This window comes from Zingiber officinale, chromosome 8A (genome assembly GCF_018446385.1).
Source record: "Zingiber officinale cultivar Zhangliang chromosome 8A, Zo_v1.1, whole genome shotgun sequence".
Lineage (NCBI taxonomy): Eukaryota > Viridiplantae > Streptophyta > Magnoliopsida > Zingiberales > Zingiberaceae > Zingiber > Zingiber officinale.
The window spans coordinates 47,512,351-47,533,451 of NC_056000.1; the positions used below are offsets into that span (position 1 = coordinate 47,512,351).

General features: G+C 36.5%; 3 protein-coding genes and 3 non-coding genes across 8 annotated transcripts; 5 read left to right on the forward strand and 1 right to left on the reverse strand.

Annotated features, from left to right (window-relative positions):
- Nucleotides 1-487: 487 nt before the first annotated feature.
- On the reverse strand, nucleotides 488-12,944 carry LOC122008869. Of its 2 annotated transcripts, XM_042564763.1 has the most exons (12): nucleotides 12,726-12,944; nucleotides 7,169-7,269; nucleotides 7,020-7,092; nucleotides 5,859-6,152; nucleotides 5,685-5,772; nucleotides 4,995-5,482; nucleotides 4,722-4,916; nucleotides 4,538-4,643; nucleotides 3,546-3,601; nucleotides 2,532-2,638; nucleotides 2,338-2,425; nucleotides 488-961 (listed from the first exon to the last, which is right to left on the reverse strand). In XM_042564763.1, the coding sequence occupies exons 1-12, from the start codon at nucleotides 12,906-12,908 to the stop codon at nucleotides 818-820; spliced, it is 1,923 nt and encodes a 640-aa protein (XP_042420697.1). In that variant the 5' UTR covers nucleotides 12,909-12,944; the 3' UTR covers nucleotides 488-817. The 2 variants fall into 2 exon arrangements, with proteins under 2 accessions (XP_042420697.1, XP_042420696.1); XM_042564762.1 differs by having other exon boundaries at nucleotides 4,722-5,482.
- Nucleotides 12,945-13,295: 351 nt separating this feature from the next.
- On the forward strand, nucleotides 13,296-13,368 carry TRNAE-CUC. The gene has a single exon. It is a non-coding gene; the product is annotated as a tRNA-Glu (tRNA).
- A 79-nt stretch (nucleotides 13,369-13,447) lies between these two features.
- Nucleotides 13,448-13,520, forward strand: TRNAE-CUC. The gene has a single exon. It is a non-coding gene; the product is annotated as a tRNA-Glu (tRNA).
- Nucleotides 13,521-13,599: 79 nt separating this feature from the next.
- On the forward strand, nucleotides 13,600-13,672 carry TRNAE-CUC. The gene has a single exon. It is a non-coding gene; the product is annotated as a tRNA-Glu (tRNA).
- A 175-nt stretch (nucleotides 13,673-13,847) lies between these two features.
- On the forward strand, nucleotides 13,848-17,292 carry LOC122008871 (protein TIFY 3-like). 2 transcript variants are annotated; one of them, XM_042564764.1, is made up of 5 exons: nucleotides 13,848-14,072; nucleotides 14,428-14,533; nucleotides 14,635-14,899; nucleotides 14,989-15,046; nucleotides 16,607-17,292. In XM_042564764.1, the coding sequence occupies exons 1-5, from the start codon at nucleotides 13,945-13,947 to the stop codon at nucleotides 16,770-16,772; spliced, it is 723 nt and encodes a 240-aa protein (XP_042420698.1). In that variant the 5' UTR covers nucleotides 13,848-13,944; the 3' UTR covers nucleotides 16,773-17,292. The 2 variants fall into 2 exon arrangements, with proteins under 2 accessions (XP_042420698.1, XP_042420699.1); XM_042564765.1 differs by having other exon boundaries at nucleotides 13,852-14,072; nucleotides 16,964-17,292.
- Nucleotides 17,293-17,936: 644 nt separating this feature from the next.
- LOC122008872 (protein CHAPERONE-LIKE PROTEIN OF POR1, chloroplastic-like) lies at nucleotides 17,937-20,866 on the forward strand. The gene is made up of 5 exons (XM_042564766.1): nucleotides 17,937-18,154; nucleotides 18,231-18,337; nucleotides 19,702-20,084; nucleotides 20,373-20,449; nucleotides 20,530-20,866. The coding sequence occupies exons 1-5, from the start codon at nucleotides 17,958-17,960 to the stop codon at nucleotides 20,678-20,680; spliced, it is 915 nt and encodes a 304-aa protein (XP_042420700.1). The 5' UTR covers nucleotides 17,937-17,957; the 3' UTR covers nucleotides 20,681-20,866.
- Nucleotides 20,867-21,101: the final 235 nt, after the last annotated feature.

Below are 21,101 nucleotides of genomic sequence, written 5' to 3' on the forward strand. Positions count from 1 at the left end.
ATACCGTGGGTCTGTTCATTAGCTCCAATTTGTAGTGCACTATTTTATGAAATGTAGATAGCGATTATAACCAATTCAATAGAAAAGAGGAAAGAGTGTAATTTTCCTTGAGGATTTCTTGGAATAAATTGTCGCATCTTCCTTCAATTTTTTGAGAGATATTCAATCATAATAATAGAGGTATGAGAGATATTCAATCATAATAATAGAGGTTAAAGCGGATCTTTATACTGGTCATGCCTTTTATATGGAAACCATGGCCAAGGAGCCATTCCCTTGACTTGTACTGATGATAATTTGACTCCATGAGAAATTAGCCTATTTCCGTATGAAAACATACCACGTTAATATAACAAACATAAAGGATATGCGGTGTCCATGCCAGGCTTTTATTGACACCTCTAACAATTCACATTGTCATATGATTCATCTATTGTTGTGAAAGACTAAAATTCTGTGTTCATATAGCTCAATAAAGGACGGAAAATAAGAGCAATGTTTCCAGTCTTAAATTGTGAGAATAATAGTGCAAAACTGTATCGATGTAGCAATTGAATTCTGACTTCAGCAAACCTACTGCACACTCACAATTACATAAACAGCTTACTGCTATAACACCTTCCACTACTTGGCTTAAACTGGGCTCTCTTAATGGTCCTTAGGGTATTCTCTTCGCCTAAAATTCTCTGCTCTAGTGTGGCGCCTGAATCTTGATCTATAGATGAAATGCCTCACCGAGGATCACATAGAGTTACTCATTACTCACCAGCAAATTGAAAATTTTAATTTTAAATTTTTTTTGCAAAGGCGAGCTTGATCACTCCCGTTTCCATTGGAAGTGCGAATGTGTATTATGTCTTTGAAAGGTACCCTTCTGTGACAAAGGATAGCATGATTGTGGAGCCTTCATAGCAGGCTGGGTTGGTACTGACCCTGAAGCCATTTCTGTTTTCCGCGATACCTGATCAGAGTACATGGACAGCCATTAACAAAGAGATCCACAGTTGTTCCCTTGATTGTTGCCAGTGTTATAAGATTTAATTCAGTGGAATAACCCATGTACTACTTAAAAATATAGGACGAAAATAACAAAAATATAATATTTTTTTAGCATATTACCGATATATTTTGCCAAAAATGATAGTGATGCAATTTATTCATAGATTTTAATTGGTGGAAGAGAATGAAAGAGTGAAATGGAAATGGTAATGGAAATGGAAATGAAAATGAAAATGAGAACAGAAAACAAATAAAATAATAAGTGAATGATCCTCCATGCTGTGTTGCATTTACGATACTTGGATTGTTCACCTACTTGCCTCCATACTCATCTCATGGACTGCCACTTTAACACTGAGCAAACACTTAATGTCCCTATTAATCGTGTGTTAAAAAAAAATCAAGAAATAGTCATGTCTGGCACTTGGATCCACACTAATATTCAGTATTCATTCCCAAGTAGCATAAGTTGCAATGATGGATAGAATGACAAGTGGAATGATTTATTCTATTACAACTTAGTCAATCTGTGCCACCTGGGCTAATAATCCTAGGTCAATTGCTTGCTGAGCTGACTTGGCTCATCTGGAACAAATTTCCCAATTTGCTCGGCCTACTAGCTTGGTAGAGGTTGCCCATTTGGCTCACCTAATCCACCCAGTCTGCTCAAACCATTGTATTGCTAGGACAATACAGCCCACATGACTGATCCATGGTCCAACACACCCATATTGCACAACCTAGCTTGCTTGAACTGCCTTGCCTGACTACCTATGTTACATCTCGCTTGTTTAGCCTATCTAATTTGTCCATCTTGCCTAGCTTATTTGATCTGCCTATCACACGCGGGTCCACATAATTCCCAAATCTCTAGGTCCATTTGATTTACTCAACTTAGTCATCTTGCTTGTCTAGTTCGGCCTGGACAACCTGTCCATTTTATATAGCTTAATTTCAGACTTCAAAATTTACAAGAAATATTGTAATTGGTAGAGATAGAAAGCTTCATTTCATCATTTAAGCTATTGAATAGATGGAAGAAACATTCCATCTTAAATTGGTCTACCCAATCCAAGAACGGAGTCATAGACAAAATGGTCCATTGCCATCCCATTATGTACCAACTTATAATACACTTCTCCACGTGGGCAATCATGCCACAAGTGTAATAAAGAAGCCCATAGTTCAAGGTTTATAGCATGGCATTTATAGTTTTTATGTGCCAGAAAGAATCACAAAGGTCAACAATAGTTTTCAATTTTCAGAAGAAAACTTAGGAAATGCCATGAAATATCTGATTTAATTGTATGCATTAGTGTAAATGTAGTTTCAACATACCGTCAGTATCCGAGAGAAGAATGAGGTTCCAGTTAATGATATTGCCTTGTCAATTGACTCTTTGTTGGCAAAGACAATATGTGCTTCTCTGGATTAGAAAAACAAGGGTCATTGTTCACTTCAGCATATTCAAATTGATTGATAGAAGATGTAGATCTTTTTAGAACAGGAATCAAAAGATGCAAAGGTTTTACCCTTTTGGATGGTTAGTTAACGCATCAGTTAGTAAGGTAACTTTAACAATAGCACCACACTTTGTAAAATGAGAGAATAGTGCTTCCCTTGATGCTGCAAAATGTACCTGCATCAGAAGCATCAGATACCTGAAGACATGCATTTTTCCCATGAACCTTGTGCTTTTATTCAAGAGCTTCATACCAACATACAAATTGCAACTCAGCCTTATCATCATACAACCATGGCTACTGCCAATATGGCTTATCAAAAAGCTAAATGACAAATTAAAAAAGAAAAAAAAAATCTATCTACAAGCAATCAAAAGATAAAATGAGAAAAATCAACATGTTACGGACATATATATTTCACATTTAAGCAAGTTGAATGAAGTATAATTGAAGGTGTAAAGAAGAAGATAAAGAAAACTAGCTTGATCGTACTTGTTATAAAAAGACTAGTTTAAACTGACTTGAATATTCCTAGTGCTGAACCTTACATAAAAAGATCGATCACAAAATAAGGTCAGTGTAACCAATCTAAAATAATTTGAATACGCAATTGATTTTCATTGTAGTATTGAGCTTAATGACCACTAACAATTTGTGTAAATTATTTTGAACATACTAGTTCTTGTTGTTGTTGTTGTTGTTCTAGCCTGATCATCTTCATGGTCAATGATGTACACTAAAGTCAATGGTCTTGGAAAGTGATTACACTGGAATTTTACAAACAGATTTACCATCCACAAAACCCTTAAGTTCTTTTATTAAAAAGAACAGAAAGGAAGCATGATTAATAAATTGGGGAATTAAATCCTCTACATCCATCAATTTCTCAAATTTGATGCTACACTAGCTGAGAACAGAAACCCAAGTCCATCTGAATCAGACATGCTGAAGAATCCAATGTGATTTGTGCAACAGAATTTCACGTTAATGATTGACAAGATATTTGGCTATTTACCGAATTGAAACTAAGCAATTAGAGAAGAAATATAAAAAGGCTACTTTCTAAATGTTTTGCTGACTTACATTAGAGACAACAACAGTTCTTGGCTCGAAATCTTCCTTTGTGTTATGGTGCTGACCTGCAAAACAAGGAACTCATTCTCAATGTTAGATTCTAAGAGTGACGGATGCCTCTAAGACTAAGAATGACAGATGCCAAGAGCTTAATAGACATCATATTATCATGCTAAGCCTGCCAAGGAGATACCATCAGCTGAATTAGCCAAAGATTCCTTTTGCTATATAGTTCAAAGAATGATGATAACTAAAGAGAAAGTAGTGCCCCATGGTAATCTAATAAGTTATTTTGAGTAAAAGCAATCCACCAAAACAAATCATGTACAAAATTTAAAACGTTAGAATAAACATGTAAAAGTAAGGACATTTAGCAAGAGAAAATATGACTGCTGCAATAACAAATCAGAATTAAAATCATTCGGCACCAAATATTGCCACATGCATAAATGTTGTCATTTTAGAGCGAGATTTTAAATTTGAAAAGGCAAAAACAATTTCAAAAAAAAGTCAAGAACATACAGTATGCCCTCACATAACATTGAAGTGCGATTACAACCAAGAAATAATGAACAGGAAAGTCAGTAAATTATGTAAAATATCAATAAGAATATTTAAAATGTTCACTTGGACTATGCTTGTTGAGTTTTATCACAGATCTATCCATGCGTTCATACAACCACAGACAAGTATGACAACAGCAGTACGGATGTAATGAGGTGCAACATGCATTCACAGAGCAAAACATACTCTGATGATGATGTATCAATACCTAAACAAAATCACTACTGATACTAAGACTTCCATTTGACTAGCACCAAAGCTTGCCAGTAAATCCACATAACATACAGAGAAACATTGATGAGAATAATGACTAGCCTACTGCAATATAAAGTGTGAGCTAATAATTGCAAGTACCTACGGCTTACCGTATCCAAAAAACAAACAACACATGTTATTTCAAGGTTTTAATGAAAGACATTTCATAGTGCATTAATGACCTGCTGGTAACTTGGATTTCGAGTTATTCAAATCTGCTTGTTTTGCCCGGAGCTTTTGCATATCCTTTTCCACTTGCTGCAGTTTTAATTTTACATCAGTTATTTCCTGCATCAGAAAATTTTTTAAAAAAATCAGTAATTTAAAATCTATCGTAAATTTCACATTACATGGTTGATTACTTACATTGTGGATGGGCCTGGATTCACTGTTTCTATTTGTAAACTTCAGGGGTTCAGGTTTATCTGATGTTAAACTATATGGAACTGAATTCTGTGCCATAGTTGTTTCTGAGGTATTCTTCTTTGATGCAGATTGAATTACTTTATCAGACTGTTTGTTCTTCTCATTTAAAGATGATGCTGAAGTACATGTTGGCTCCTTCACGGTATTATTTTTCACACAACGATCACTAAGAATGGGAAAATATTGACATTTAATGGAAACAGAGCCTTTTACCTCTTGTAATGCCTCTTTAGTTTGCAGAAGGCTTTCCTCACTGCCTGCAAATGAGGCATACATATTACCAGAAGTAATATCACCTTGTCTTATCTTTCTTGATTTATCCACCGGTTCAAATGCGTAATGTTTATTGTACTCCTGCACATCTTGTCTTTGAGAACTGTTAGCGGCAAGCCTCCTTTTATGACCTTTATCAAACACAGCACTATTTTCAGTCTTATTGCCACTATAAGTTGCATATGGCTCGACTACAACTAGCTTTGAGTCTTGACTTTCCTCAGTATGAAGGTTTAGTTTTTCTGTTGTAGTGATATAGTGTCTTTCACCTCTTAATAAGGACTCATTTTCTTTGCATTGCTTGCCTAGCCTATCCCAAACATTACCACGAGGCCTTGTGATCTGTGCCTCTATGGCAGCCACATCATTTGCAGAAGGCTCACTTGGAACAGTATTTCTATAGGAAAGAAACTCATGTTTAATATCTTCTGCATGAACAAAAGATAGAAGAACATTGTATAAGATACATATACATGGACAAATAGTTTGCACACACATTTTTTTTACTAAAAATTGTTTATCAAAGCAGAGAAGTGAGAGTTGTCTTAGCTTCTTCAAGAAAAAAAATGAAGGAAAAAGTATTTTAAAAGGAAAAAAGGAAAAGGAAAAGGAAAAAAGACTTGTCTCTACCAATTGGTTGTGAATTCCTCATGACTGTTTCTGTCTTTGGCATATGCAAAGGTTGAGAAGGCGATGCACTTGAGCTATTTTTGGTTATCTGCTCCACCATACGAATGATGAAGTTAGATAGGGGAGGCCCTTTTAGAAAGTAATGTGAGAACTAAGGAGGCATAGCCAATCAACCTTCCAGTGCTGATTCTGTCTTTCTAGGCAATGCTCACCCCCAGAAAAAAATTTAGTAGAGGATATCAGGCTAGCATCCACAAACATTGTGAATCCATTTTGAGTTTGATTAATATCGTCCAGACAGCTGAAGTTATTAATTGCATGTGTTTGTTCTTGTGGCCTATCAGCATGCACTTTGATAGAAGCAATTTCACTAGGACGCCAACCTTTAGGTCTCTCTACATCATCAATGTTGTTTGCATGGCTCAAGCTTTCTTTATCATTTGATGGATCAGAAAAACCACCCTTAGACTGAAATAAAGAATACCAACAATACCTAATTAATTATTGTCAAGTTGTATGATGAATTAAAGTTGAAAAAAAAAAGAGAAAGGGAAAGAGTAGCCTAACACTCCAGACAGTGCCATTATGGACCTATCACCTAACTAGCACCTCTGGGTGGACTGGGCACCTAGACAAAACAGCCCATGGAAAAAGCCTTATGCCAAGTTGTTTCATTGCTTTAAGCTTTATGCAAACTAAAAAATCAGCACTAATAAATGTTGCCATCACCAAACTCTTCCAACTTCTAGCTTTCTATAAGTCTTCATCTTAGGACTCAAATGCTTCTAGAATTTTCTGTAAATATGCAACAAAAGTTTCTTCACTAAACCTTCCTCCCCTGCTTATGTAAAGGCCCATCAGACCCCTTGGGCACAAGCAAGCAAAGGAAGTAAGCAAGAGCTAGAGTGGGTCGTCTTCCACCCATAGTAATCTACAGAATTTATAATACATTTGCTGCTAGAAATCAGTTTTTCCATTTTAATCAATTAGTAATTCATCTACTTGACCATCAAATGCTAACAAGCTTAAGTCTCTAATAGATGGAATATAGAGAAGAGAGATTCCACATTTCAAACAATAAAACTTGTTTGTCCAGCATGACATTTTGATGTTACATGTGAGATTTAGATTTTCCTAAAACAAGTTTAATTTACATGGTACACTGAACCATTATTGCTATGTGGCATTGCCTATCCACATATAATATACCCCAGTTAAGCATAGCTCGCCCCATGTGTTTACCACCGAAACAAGTAGCTCGAATGTCCATGTTTCTTCACCAATAGCTATAACCCAAATTGCAATAGTTATTCCATGACAAGTTATGGAGATTACCTTTGCTGTTTCATCTAAACAGTGAACAGGTGTATTTGAAACATTAGTTTGAAGTGATAGATAATTCCAAAGCCTGCACAAAATCATAGATGAATAAGCAATACCTGCATAAAACATCGATAGATTTGTTTATCAAAAAAATAAAATACCATGTTACAAAGTTTTCACTTTCATTGCCAAGAAATGCCTCCAGTTCATCTCGGGCTTGATTTTGATGTTTCCCATTGCAAACAAGAACAATAATGTATTCCTGGATAGGCAAATAAAACCTTATTCCAACCCACCACACTACAACACTTAGGAAATCAATTACAACAATTACAATAAACAATATGGATGGTTATTAAATGTGATCTAAGAGATCTAATCATCTGGATATTATTAATAAAAGAGCCTTGCAGAGTGAAGCAATCCATGTAGCGAAACCTAAATACTCAGGACAAACATGGCTTGATAATGATGAATCAAATAATCATTATAGTTTCACCAAATTGACAAATAAATGTTACAACTTTAAATCCATGTAGCCAAACCTAAATACTACTGGCAAACATGGCTTGATAATGATGAATCAAATAATCATTATAGTTTCACTTTCACATACTTGACAAAATAAAAGTTACAATTTTAAATTTAGATTGCGATTGAAATTACAGCTGTGAGTGACATTCAATTAGTTCCCACAATCCAGCATACTGATATACTAACGACTACCCTAGAGAAGAGCAACTACAATTCGAATGAGACTGAGGGGGCGTTTGGTTTAGAAGTTTGGGAATGAGGGAATGGATTCATTTCCAAACCTTATGTTTGGTTGATAGGAATGGAATCAAGATTTTGGAATGAAATCCAAAAATTTGAATATGGATGAAACCCACCCCCTCCCTTGGGTTTTGATGGAATGGGAATAAGAATTAATTTTGGACGAAAATACCCTTAGTATATTTGTTCAATTTTTCTTTCATTTCACTCTCTCTCCTTGTTCTCTCTCATCATACTTTCTTTTTCCTCATTCTATCATCACATTTTCTCTTTCAACATACTTTCTCTCTCCTCATTCTCTCTCATCACACATTCTCACCATTTGCTTTCTATATTCTCTCTCATCACACACTCTCTCATTATTTTCTCTCCTCGTTCTCTCCTCATTTTTTCATCATACTTTCTCTCTCATCATATTTTATCTCTCCTCAATCTCTATTACCATACTCTCTCTCCATATTTCCTCTCATCACACTTTCTCTCTCTTCATTCTCTCTCATCATAGATTCTCTACCATTTTCTTTCTGTATTCTCTCTCATCATACACTCTTTAATTATTTTCTCTCTCATCATTCTCTCCTTATTTTTTCATCATACTTTCTCTCTCTTCAATCTCTCTTACCATACTCTCTCTCCATATTTTCTCTCACCACACTTCCTCTCTCTTCATTCTCTTCCATCACATTCTCTCTCCTCATTTTCTCTCATCACACTTTCTCTCTTCATTTTCCCATCACACTTTCTCTCTCATCATATTTTCTCATCATACTTTCTCTCCTCAATCTCTCATTTTCTCTCATCTCACTCTCTCTCTTCATTTTTTCCTATCACTCTTTCTCTCTCAACATACTTCCTCTCTCTTCATACTTTTTCTCTTCTCAATCTCTCCTCTCATGCTCTCTCTCCTCATTTTCTCTCATCACACTTTCCCTCTTTTCATTTTTTTCCTATCACACTTTCTCTCTCATCATACTTTCTCTCTCATCACACTTTCTCTCTCATCATATGTTTCTCTCACATTCAACTTTCTCTTCCATCTAATTTTTTCTCTTATTTTCCTCTAAGGGTAAAAAAGGAAATATAGGTTCATTCTGATTGAAAATATTCAACTAACCAAACATTATTTTTAAGAATGATACCCAAGCTCATACCCATTCCCCCATTTCATAATATTATGATACTCATTCTCATTCCGATTCCTAGGAGAAAACCAAACGCCACCTGAATGACCAATCATATTAAGAGTTATAAGCATCGGAATTGCATTTCTGAACATCTAGATTCATTGTTTGGCCAGAGTAGGAGATGAATCTTAACATGATTGCCAAATTCAGTATGAGTAGCAGAATCGGACAATCAAAAATTTAGGTACTGATCAAATCAGATCAGTAGGATTGGTGAAATCAGAACTCATCAGAAAAAATATTTTGTTTACAAAACAGGAGAAAACAAAATAAAATTTGATGTCTGAGATAATAAAAGATACTTCAGAGTGATATATATTATGTTTCACTAAATACCAGATTTAACAAATAATATGAATATAAATTATATAATTCTAAAACATTAGATTACTAAAATATTGTATAATGTATTGACAAGTATGAAACTGCTATTATTAGCATTGGTTAAAAAAGCTTCCTCCTAAGCCACTTATGTGAATGCATAAGTTTACACAGTGTGGGGACAGCACGACATCTGCTAATAGCTACATATGGATCATTCAGGAAAAAAAGATTGCTAGCTTGTTAAAGTCCAAGTCATACTCAAGTTAAACAAAATGCATTAGGTTAAGCCAGGTTTACCAAATAGAGAAAAAAAACAAGAATATTTATAGCTTAGGAAAGTTTTTAGTATATGGATGATTAAGTTAATTAGTATGAATTGTTACATATTACGTGTTTTGTATCATGTATTTTTTAGATTCATGTATGAAATTATGAATTAGTTTGAATGATTAATTTAACCATTAAATTATAGACTTCAATTTTATTTATGTTCAATGCTTAGATTGAACAATTTAATGCACTAAAAGTAGATGCAAACTCATTTTATATTTGATGTCATACAATATTGTCAGTATAATGAATGTTAGGTTTTTCTTAAAGAAATGAACCACATATAAACCCTCATATATGCCTAAACACTGCACATTTGTTATCTAGTCATTCAACCGTGTGTCGTCTACATAGGCTTTTTAAATCATAATTATCAGACAAATAATATCCAATTATTACTTGATTAAATTGCATTGTAAAATAACTGGAGAATAAATACATTTACATTGTCAGTAGTTAATAAAGATGTTACATTGCCAATACATAATAAAGCAATATATATTAATATATAATTAACAAATACTAAAAGAGATTATGCTAATTAATAAAATCATATTTTATTAATATAAATTACTGAATAATATTGGATTACCAATATGGTGTTTAATAGAACTTGATTAGTGTTTAATTCATTTTATAGAGTCTAGTTGGGCATTAATTACATTCAAAACAATTTTAGAGGATATAGGATTTTGTGATCCTCTTGGTTGAGAGATATTATTGTCCTTTCTCTCAATCAACAATAACTTCTCTCTATCAACAACAAACTAGAGAGATGTGTAGGGTTCTAGGTAAAGCAAGTGGTGGATCACAAGCCACAATGTAGTTGAACAAGCAATAAGATTAATTCAAGAAGGGAGTCAAGCAAACAATGAAGACTCTCTCTCCCATACTTGTTTACTAAGAATCAAGTTGGAACTGATGTTCGTTCTCAAGATTGATCATGCATGTTCCAAATTCTGTTAATTAACCTATATTTTGATTGACCGTGTAATTTTCCTTATTCATTCCTTGCTAATTCTTTTAATAATTCCTTTTAAACTTGTAATCTTTATGAATTGTTCATATTATCTTTATATCTGTGTCAGTATAAAGCAAGACAGTTGAATTGAGTTTGTACAAATTACTATTTGCTTCATTTTACTAAAATAAATTGGATAATGGACAGTAAATGCTTAGAAAATTATCAGTCGAACTGTTGACTCTGATTACCAATAGGCAATAGCATCGATATTGATGTGGTGATTAGGGGGGAAGGCCCCACCCTGTTGCCACGATAGAGGTCAAAGTCAAGAGGGTCAATGAGTGGACGGTGTTGGCCGGTCGGGCGAGGCATATTCCGACCACGGGTTAAGCACCGACCCACTGTCTCCGACACGGAGTAATCAAACCAACGCTCAAGGGACGCGCAGAAGCCGAGCCGAGCGGCTCCTCCGCTTGGCCTAGCAGCAGACTCGACATCAGCTGAGAACGCAGACGGTGAACTATCCACCGAACGGCTATCGCGCTCGGCCCATCAATCGAGCATATGGACAGTGGGCTTCCGGCCGAGCGGCCATCCTGCTCGGCCTGGCAACGAGCGACACTTGAGCAGCGGACTTTTAGCCGACCGGTTATCCCGCTCGATGGGACAGCAGATAGCGTAAGGATAGCAGAATTCCGGTCGAGTGGCCATTCCGCTCGGCCAAGCAACAGACGCAGCGGGGTATCCTTCGACATCCTTTTGGGAGCTAGTACCGCTGACAGGCGGCATGGTCAGACAGAGGATCGTACGGTCGAAGCTTCTACTGTCACTTCAGAGATATGCTCGGCCCGTTAAGGTACTGTGTCAGGGACACTTTACTGACATGTCTTTTCAGGGAAAGCTTTGAAATGCGTGCTCTCCTTGGGAAGCATGCACAAGCGCTTCTGGGGCTCTATATAAAGGGGGGTCCAAGCATCGGCGGAGGTATGCTTTTCTCGCAATTTCTACTATTACGCTACAGTTCTTGCTTGTTTTTGCTTACTTGAGCGTTAGAGGGTCATCGTCGGGGACCCCTTCCCTGGCTCGGCACTGACGCTGCTTGTGTTGTAGGCGGGAGCGACGTCCACCGGAGGTTAGTAAGAGCGTCACGTCCCCAGCATCCGTCTCTTCGACTTTCGGACAAAGTCAGATATAATTGGAGAAGGGAAGAGGGAAGCAATCAGTGAACCACTATGCTACGTGAAGAGAAGAATGGAAAAGAAATTTAATAATATATGCTGATATTTCCCAGTTACCATTGTTTCTAACCTCATTATCATCTTCATGTCTCAATAAGCTTGTTTCAAACCACCCACACACACAAACCTTTCTTTCATCTGCAACTATTTATTTGTTGTGCTACTATTTACCCACCTTTGACTAGAATTTCCATTATTCAATGCACAATAATGAAATACGACACAGATTCTATCTATCCACCGCATCATAACTCAAAAACAAAAGTCAGATTGATGATGATGAAGCTCCAAGAAGAAATTTTGAAATACTGAAGAAAAGGAGTACTTATGCATCAAAGGCAGTAACTCTATGATTATTTGATCTATAAGGAAGTATGAGGCCCGATATTATATGAAGAGAATAGTCCAGAACAAATCCCGTCGCAACCCAACCATGATATCTTCTAGAGCTTGCTTGAAAATTATGATGTAAATAGGAGCTTATGCGGTATACTCTACTTGAAAGAAATCCAAGAATTCAACCAGTTTGATTGAGCATTTCCTAACTGCTCAGCATTAACCCAAACGTATCAAGTATCCTATTTGTTGCTCCGTAATCATGAAATAGTCAAAATCAAAGTTTGTTTCCCACAGGACAGGCGTTAAGATGATCCTTGGCCTCTCTTCGCGCTTGCCCATATTTAGTCATTAAAATAAAGCAACAATCGCTATTTTTAACTGGTAAGCATAATTCAGAACGAATTCCCCAAGATCCCAATTGCGATCTCTCCCAGAACTCGACCGACCAAGGGAAAACTCCCCAACTCAAAACAAAACCCTACCCGGGAAATTTCCATAATAAAGCAAGGCCATTGCCAGACGTACAGTATATACAATATCTAAGAGAAATTATAGAATCTTGTACCGTGAGGACGTCGTCGGAGTAAGCGCCAAGGAAGTCTAGGAGCTTGCGGGAGACGACGTCTCTGAGCGCGGCCGCCTCCGGCGACCTCCGATCCATCCTGAACGACCTCGGCTCATTCAATAATACATCAGCTTCCACCTTGCCCGCCGGAGACGCTTGATCGATTTGGCCTCGCTCCGCCATTTCCCTTCCCGTCCCTCCCCCGAGCCTTCTTGCTTTAACTTCGATTTCTCGGGTAATGGTGGACAGGTATATATCACAATAGTTCTCTTGAAACGGAAATTTTCAAAATGGCCCAAAACTTAGCATCTTTTTACAAAATACTTCTCATAGTTTTATTATTAGCAAAATACTTCACATGGTTTTTTCGCAGCTGCGTGACGAACATTTAGCGAATTATTCTTTTGCCTTCCCATGGTTTTATTATGAACAAAAGGGGTGCTTTTAAAAATACTAGCATTTTTAAAATACCTCCCTAAGTTTTCATTATTGTCAAAATGAATTCAAAGATTATATTTTGTTATTTTTCTTTATGCACTAAGAAAAGTATAACTTGACCAACTATAACAATCCGTTGTAGTCTAGTTGGTTAGGATACTCGGCTCTCACCCGAGAGACCCGGGTTCGAGTCCCGGCAACGGAAGTTTTTATGATTTTGCTTCATTAAAAAAAACTTGCTTATTAAATCACACATCATCTCGTAACTTTCCCATTATTAACAATCCGTTGTAGTCTAGTTGGTTAGGATAGTCGGCTCTCACCCGAGAGACCCGGGTTCGAGTCCCGGCAAAGGAATTTTTTATGATTTTGCTTCATTAAAAAAAACTTGCTTACGATATCACACATCATCTTGTAACTTTACCCTATATAGCAATCCGTTGTAGTCTAGTTGGTTAGGATACTCGGCTCTCACCCGAGAGACCCGGGTTCGAGTCCCGGCAACGGAATTTTTCATGTTTTGCTTCATTGAAAAAAACTTGCTTATCAAATCACGCATCATCTCGTAACTTTACCCATTTGTTAACCAGAATCAGTAACATTATCGGATCGGGTTTTTGTTAGTCCGATAACCGTACCCGGAATCGCTTTTCATTCCCGCGTGCTCCAAAAGAGAATAGATCAATAAAGTAGTGTGCTGAAACGTGAGCCTCTTCCTCCTCGCCGTTTACCTCTTCTCGGACAAGGCAAAACGAGCGGCTAGCGAGTAGCGAGCGCATCGATGGATCTCTTCGAGGCGCAGAGCAAGGTGATCTCGAGCGATCGGTCCGAGGTCGGATCCATGAAGAATTTGGAGGATGGTGCTCCAGATTTCGCCCTCAATGGCTCCGCTGCCGAGACTTGCGTCAGGTATTGAATGCTTGGATTTAGAAGATGATTGAGTTTTGTGTGTTTTTTTTTTACTCGAATTTAGAGAAAATAACTATTTTTGTGGTCAAGTTCATAATTTTGGAGAACTTGGGGAAATTAGGTTATGACTGCCGCTTTGTGGAATTTGTTCGGAAAATTAGGTTATTCCTGCTTCTTTGTGGAATTTGTATGATCCAGATTTCCTTTGGGATAAAGTACGATCGAATTAATGAGGATTTGACTTGTTAATTTGCTGGATCCCACAATTTTATGCGGTGTAGTCAGTAAATTAGTCTTGTTTAGTGCTTGTGCGGTGATGATGTTTACTCAAATATTTAGTTGAATGATTCTTTAGGAACTTTCCGATGATGGTGCCAAAGCAAAAACCACCAGCAGCCTCGCAGTTCATCATGTTTTATGGTGGATCCGTCAATGTATATGACGCTGTCTCTCCAGAAAAAGTAAGCCTTTTTGCTGTATTTATATGTAGACAAGAGTTTTGCACCGCTGCACTTTGCATCAGATTGCCTTGATCTAATTGTGCAGTTGGATTTTGTAACAGGCACAAGCTATCATGCTCATTGCTGCAGCCACAGCAGTGGCCTCAAGGGCTTCTGCCAATAAAGCTGCTTCTGCGTCTGCTTGCACAAAGGCCCCAGCCGTAGTTGGCCCTGGTGCTGTTATTACAGCTGCACCATCACCGGCTGCACCAGTGCTCACAAGAAGTCTGTCATTTCTCAGCTCTTCAGCTTCAGCAGAAGGTGTTCTAGTGAAACAACCTCAGCTTACTTTTAATTCGAGCAGTTCGCTCAGCAAGCTGCAAGATGGTCGGCTTCTTCTTCCTTAGTCAAAGACATTTTTTTTTATATGATTTAAATTAAACATTTGTTTATCAATTCCTTTCATTCTTTTTTAGAGCTCCCTATTGCCAGGAGGCACTCACTTCAGCGCTTCTTGGAGAAGCGTCGTGACAGGTAAAGGATAAAATAGACTGTTTCCTCTTCAAATGAAGACAGGAAATTTTGGAAAACCATTTCTTTTCTTCTTGTTCCTTTCATGCACTATACAAAATGACAGTTTTATCTTGCTTTCCTTCATTTTGTTTTGCTCATTACTTTTACATAAAAGTTTATCATGAAGAATTAGACAAATTTAGTTCAATAAATATGGAATCACTCTCTCATTGATTTAAGATGAATTGTTTGAAGTGCTCTAAGGCTGGTTTCCAACTTTTTCTAGTTAAGGTATTTTTCATATGTACTTCATTTTTTATACTGCTTTGACAATTTTTTATATATTTTGAAATATAGGTTTGGTTTATGGACTAATCAAATATTCTCTCTGAGCAAAGTTGGTAATAATTATTAGTGGATAATGTATCAGTAGACTCCTGCCAGTTTAGTCCCTTAATTGTGACTGTTAGTTAAAGAAATATAACTCAGTGAAAATTCTGATCTTAACTATTAGTTAAAATTTTGATTTTTAACTTTTTTAGGTCTTATTTTCTTCCTTCTTGATGTTTGCCTAATTTACTTGTCTATTTTTGGAACAATGACGGTTGATGCAACAATACCTCTAATGTCGATTCTATATCTCTTATCCTTTTAGATGTTTAACTCCTTTCTTAGGCTTTGCATTTGAAGATATCTTGAAGAGATTATGCATGATTTAGAGAAAACATTTTGAAAAATAATTTTGTAGTTGTTTTATATTCAAATTATTTTGTTTACTTATGAAGCACAATATGAAATTTTATTCGTGTGCACTACACTTCACATTGTCGTATTAAAGTGTGTATTTAATTTATCGCAACACAATAAGATTCCTTCCATATCAGTTGCTACATAGGATGGTCAATCTGCTTATATCTCGTTTTGCCAATGGTCTAGTATGGGACCATCAAAACAATAGGTATTGGTGAATCTTTGTTGGTTTTGAACTAGTGTGATTCACATCGTGCCCAAGCAACCCAATGGCTCAAGATAGATTAGGATGGGTGTTGTGTAACCCAAGAAAACCAAACAAAGTGATATTAAATTAGTATATGTATAAGTAGTAGATTAGTCCAAGCAAAACAAATTTAACAGAACTCATCAGTGCAAGTAGTTATTAGAATTTTGGGGGCATAATTGTAATTGTAAATGTCTAATGTCATCATCTAAATAAGTCATAAATCAATGTGGTTAAATTTAGAATTAATGATTGGCTTAAGGGCTTAATTGTTATGAATATAATAATGTGGATACCATGTGCAATTTGTGATTTATTGAGGGATTAAATTAGAAGTAAGCAAACTTAGGCTGCTATAAATAAGGGTTATGGTCCCAATTTGCAGAGAGACGATTATTTGTATCCCATCGGCAAAACTCTTTGGAGATTCAGAAATTTGCAAATTGAAGATCATTCCCTTAATTCGACTGTAAAACATGGATTCTGGGACGCTTCCGAAATTCTCATCATTATGTCTATTTTTTAAGAATTGAATAGAGTTTAGGATTTTATGTTGAAATTTCTAACTCATTTTCCATCAGTAGTCTCTTCTTATTCTCCGGTGACAACCACCTTTTGCCTCAAGATACCAGATTTGCAAATTCTGGTGGGCCAATTCCAGTGATCTTGTTTTTGAATTGGTCTAGACTGTTCCTTGGTTGTGCAATACACAGAACAAACAAATCTCATCGTGTCTTGGAGATAATTTGATTCCATTTGCACACTATTGGTCTGGATGATTTAAGACTTGAGGAAAACAACTACACATGCTTCAAGATCGTGATTGCTATGAATTGATAAGTCATCATTCCAATTCTAAAAAAGTTGTAAATTTTTTCCTCCATTTTTGAAGTATTTCAAGACCATGTGAGATTTTTGATATCTTTCTAACGCTTGCTCAGGGTGGTGAGCAAAGGCCCTTATACTTCATCGAAGCCTAAGGACACCGCAGAAGTGGCTTCTGAAGGACAGCCTCAGCTCATATGACCACTTTCAAATCCATGTCTACCGCCGACTGGTGTTTATATTGTTGTAATCTGCTGCTGCTGTTTTTAGTCTATCGAAGAACTGTGAATTCGTGCTGTTTCAGTTTGTTGTCTTATTGCTACCGAAAGGCGTAACGTTGTGCTAAAGCTTCTTCAAAACTCGGGTATATTAATTTGCCCCCGAACCTTTTATGTTGTAACATAAAACAACATCAATGTCATCTGCTTGTGGAAAATTCTGTTCATTTGGAGTTGGGAGTTCAGTTTGAGATCTCTAGTTTGTGATTTGTTGTGATAAACTTAGACAAATATTTAAATGCATTTGGGATGGTGTTTAAATCATATTGAGTCTCTAAATCATCTCGAACAATTACTTTTGGCTTCATTCTCTATGATACATCGATTTCGATGGAATGGTCCGGCTTGATCAGTTGGGAATTGGGATGGATCGAATGGTGAAGGGGATGGATTGTCGATTCGAGTAAACCGATGTCAAGATGGGTTGTCGACATGAGTTAGAATTGAGTGGATTATTAGGCTAAATGGCTAATGATATTGAAATAATACATATTTAAAAATATTTTTTAAAATTGTCATATCTATACAATTTTAAAGCTCACGTCCAAATAATCAGATTTGGTCAAATTTAGTCGATATTTTTCTTACCAATAAATATAAATAAACAACGCCGTGCAAGTCAAGGAGCCTCGCTAACTCATTACATTTTATTTTTATTTTTATTTTTTATTATTTTTATAATTTGTCGAGATGCTAAATTATGACGTTAGTTTATTTTCAAATAAAAATAGGCGGATCATTTATTTATTATTATTATAAAATTCGAATTTTGGAAAAAGAAAAACTCGAAAGTCTTGCTCGAAGCGAGAATTGGTAAGCCGAACCGGGCCGGATGGCGTGGCGTTATCCGGCTTATTTTGACCATGGCTGCCGAGTTCCTCATCTCGTTGCCCATCCCTTCTGCTTTTCGTCCTGCGAGGGCGGCGGCGGAGGAAGGGACGCGATGGAGTCGCTTTTGCTCTCCAAGGCGCCGAGCTGCTTCTCTCGCTTCTCAATTCGGCCGAGGAATCACGGTCGCCTCCCTGCGCGGTGACTCTCTCGTTCTTATTTGCTTGGCGGATGCCGGTTCTCGAGGAGATGCCGATTTATTTGCTGTTTTTCGCAGGAAGGAGCGGGAGGTGCGGATGGGGACTTGCGTGAATGCTCAAGGAGTCGCTAGGTGTTCGATGGATGCCGCTCTCGGCGGAGTCGATGGCGGCGGCTATGATTTGCGTAAGCCTAGTTTTAATTTTACTTTGTTATGTAATTTCTGGAGAGAAAAAAGATCAATCTTTAAATTTCCCGTCATAAGTTTACTATAAAATTCCTCTTTCTTTTGCCTGAAATGGATGATTATCTTTGTACTTTAGGCACATTTATCTTTTTCACATTAAAAATGAAGGTATGGAAGAGTAGGGATCGACGATAGTAGAGAGAGGATGGATAATTTTCTATAGTCAACAAGGTTTTAATCAGTTTGTCTATTTGGATGGATGTTATGAAGGATGATGTTCAAATTTATTCCTTCAAAATCCTTCTCCATACTTTATTTGTTGAATGAAACTAGAGATGATTGATCCATTCATTGATTTGTCCCTTGTTTATGATCTGCTTGGCGACTTATCCATTTAATGAAACAGGACCCCACGTAAATAACTCATTTTTTTGCCATGAAGCAAACAATTCATTTTTGTCGATGCCGCTTAAAAGGTGCCAAACTCTGTGAGAAAAGTTTTCAGACAAATATTGGTAGGCATTTTGTTCCCTTAAGCTTTGTTTTTTAAGCTATTTAGCAACTTGGTAAAGTGGATAAATTATAGAGGGCATGTTTTTTCATTCCAAATAAAAAAGAATGCACTTGGTAAATATGTAAACATTGGCATGAAACATGTATATTATAAGAATTCAAGTGTCCATTTTGCACAAATTAGCATTGGCATGAAACTTGTATATTATAGGAATTCGAGTGTCAATTTTGCACAAATTATCAATTACAGGTCACAGCAATGTTTTCATATTGAAGATAATTTAGGACAAATTCTTTTTTTGACTTTCCAAATTATGGGCGATCCTTTAGTGCGAGTAGGCTATCATCTCAGATTACTAGTTTCTTTGAGGCTGTCATCCAGAGCATATGCAGGTAGATAAAGCCAGCAAGTGTAAAAACTATGCCACATAATGTATTGAGCTTTTGAGTTTATGCTTTTCATAATTTGATCTTGATATTTAATATGAAGCCCATGATACCATTTCTCGAGGCATTCGAGTGTGAACTATCGAATCTTCCAGGTTAGAAACCCTCCATTCAATTCTAACAATAGGATCTTCTGTTCAGACCTTCAAACTCTTTCTTAAAAATGCTTACTTTGTAGATCGAATTTTTAAGATTTATATATGCACAAGTATGATCACTAGGTGTTTCAAGACAGATTTTATAAACTTCTGACTTGCATTTCTACTCAAATGTGCAGTATTTTACAAAATATCTAAACTAGATACCTTCTTGCAATTGCCATAAATATTGCATAGACTGAACTGATCATCATTTTGGATTGCAATTTCCTTATGCACACTTGAACCATATTTGTTTCCTGCAGGAAGCATTCCGAAATTTCCTCGAATGAAAGTCTGGGATCCTTATCAACGCCTTGGTGTAACGCGCGATGCTTCAGAAGAAGAAATCCTAGAGGCTCGAAATTTCCTAGCAAATCAATATGCTGGTCATGAGGGCAGTGTTGAGTCTATTGAGGCTGCTTATGAGAGGATACTTATGGCTAGTTTTTGGAAGCGTAAGAAGTCAAAGATCAATCTGAAAAGCAGGTTAAAAAAGCAAGTAGAAGAATCACCCCCATGGATAAAAAGATTACTTGACTATGTTGAAGTACCTGCAACTGATGTGATCCTTCGAAGACTGTTCCTCTTCACTTTCATGGGTGCATGGAGCATAATGAATTCAGTCGAGACTGGACCAGCATTTCAAGTACGTTGATGTTCTGTCTGATACTTTCCACTTGGCTTATTGCTGCTTTTGCTTCAATTTTAGTAGTGGAATTCTTTAACCTGCTAACAACTTTGATTTGTTCAACACATTTTAAGTACCCTTTAATGCAAGCCTGATATCTTCTTAATCTAAGTGTTACAACTCCTGATTCACTGTTGAAATCATTTCCGATGCAACTCCAGTTTATTTTACGAGACATGGTTATTATTCTACACATGCTAGATGCAGATCTTACTAAGAAAATGCTGTTGGTTTCCTGTTCCACAGGTTGCACTCTCACTTTTGTCTTGCATCTATTTCCTAAATGAGAAGATGAAGAGTGTGGTGAGAGCTTCGATAACTGGGTAAGTGGGATTTTTAATGCTTCGAATACTGTTGTGAAATTCTTATTGTCGATCATTCATTAGTTTCCTGTCTTCTACAGATTTGCAGCTCTGGTGATTGGCTGGACAGTTGGTTCCATTGTGGTTCCTGTGATTCCATCAGTTCTTCTTCAGCCAACATGGACACTTGAACTCCTGACCTCATTGATTTCCTATATTTTCTTATTCTTAGCATGTACTTTCCTCAAATGAGTGTGCTATTTTTTATTAGAATAGATGTTATTGTCATAGCATGTAATTGTGGTATAACAATTAACTATCATCCAAATGCTTATTTATTTATTTATTTTTGTTTGTGTTTTTCATCCTTCAAATAACTTTTGTTTCCAGCTTGAGAATTGAAAAAGATGCCTAAACCTTTCTGGATTGGTTTGATTATGTTTGTTTTCCTCATGGCAGAATAAATGTTGGATGATTGGGAAGAGCTATGAAGAAACAAGTGAAATAAAATTATTCTCATGTTGTAGGATAGATTGAAACATTTCCCACAGTTTTTCAAAGGAAAGAAAGAGGGAAAAGCCATTTTATTAATTTATTCTCACAATTAATCATTTGCAAATTCCTCTTTCCTCTCAATTGATGTGGACAAAAGTAACCCGGTAGAATGCAGTTG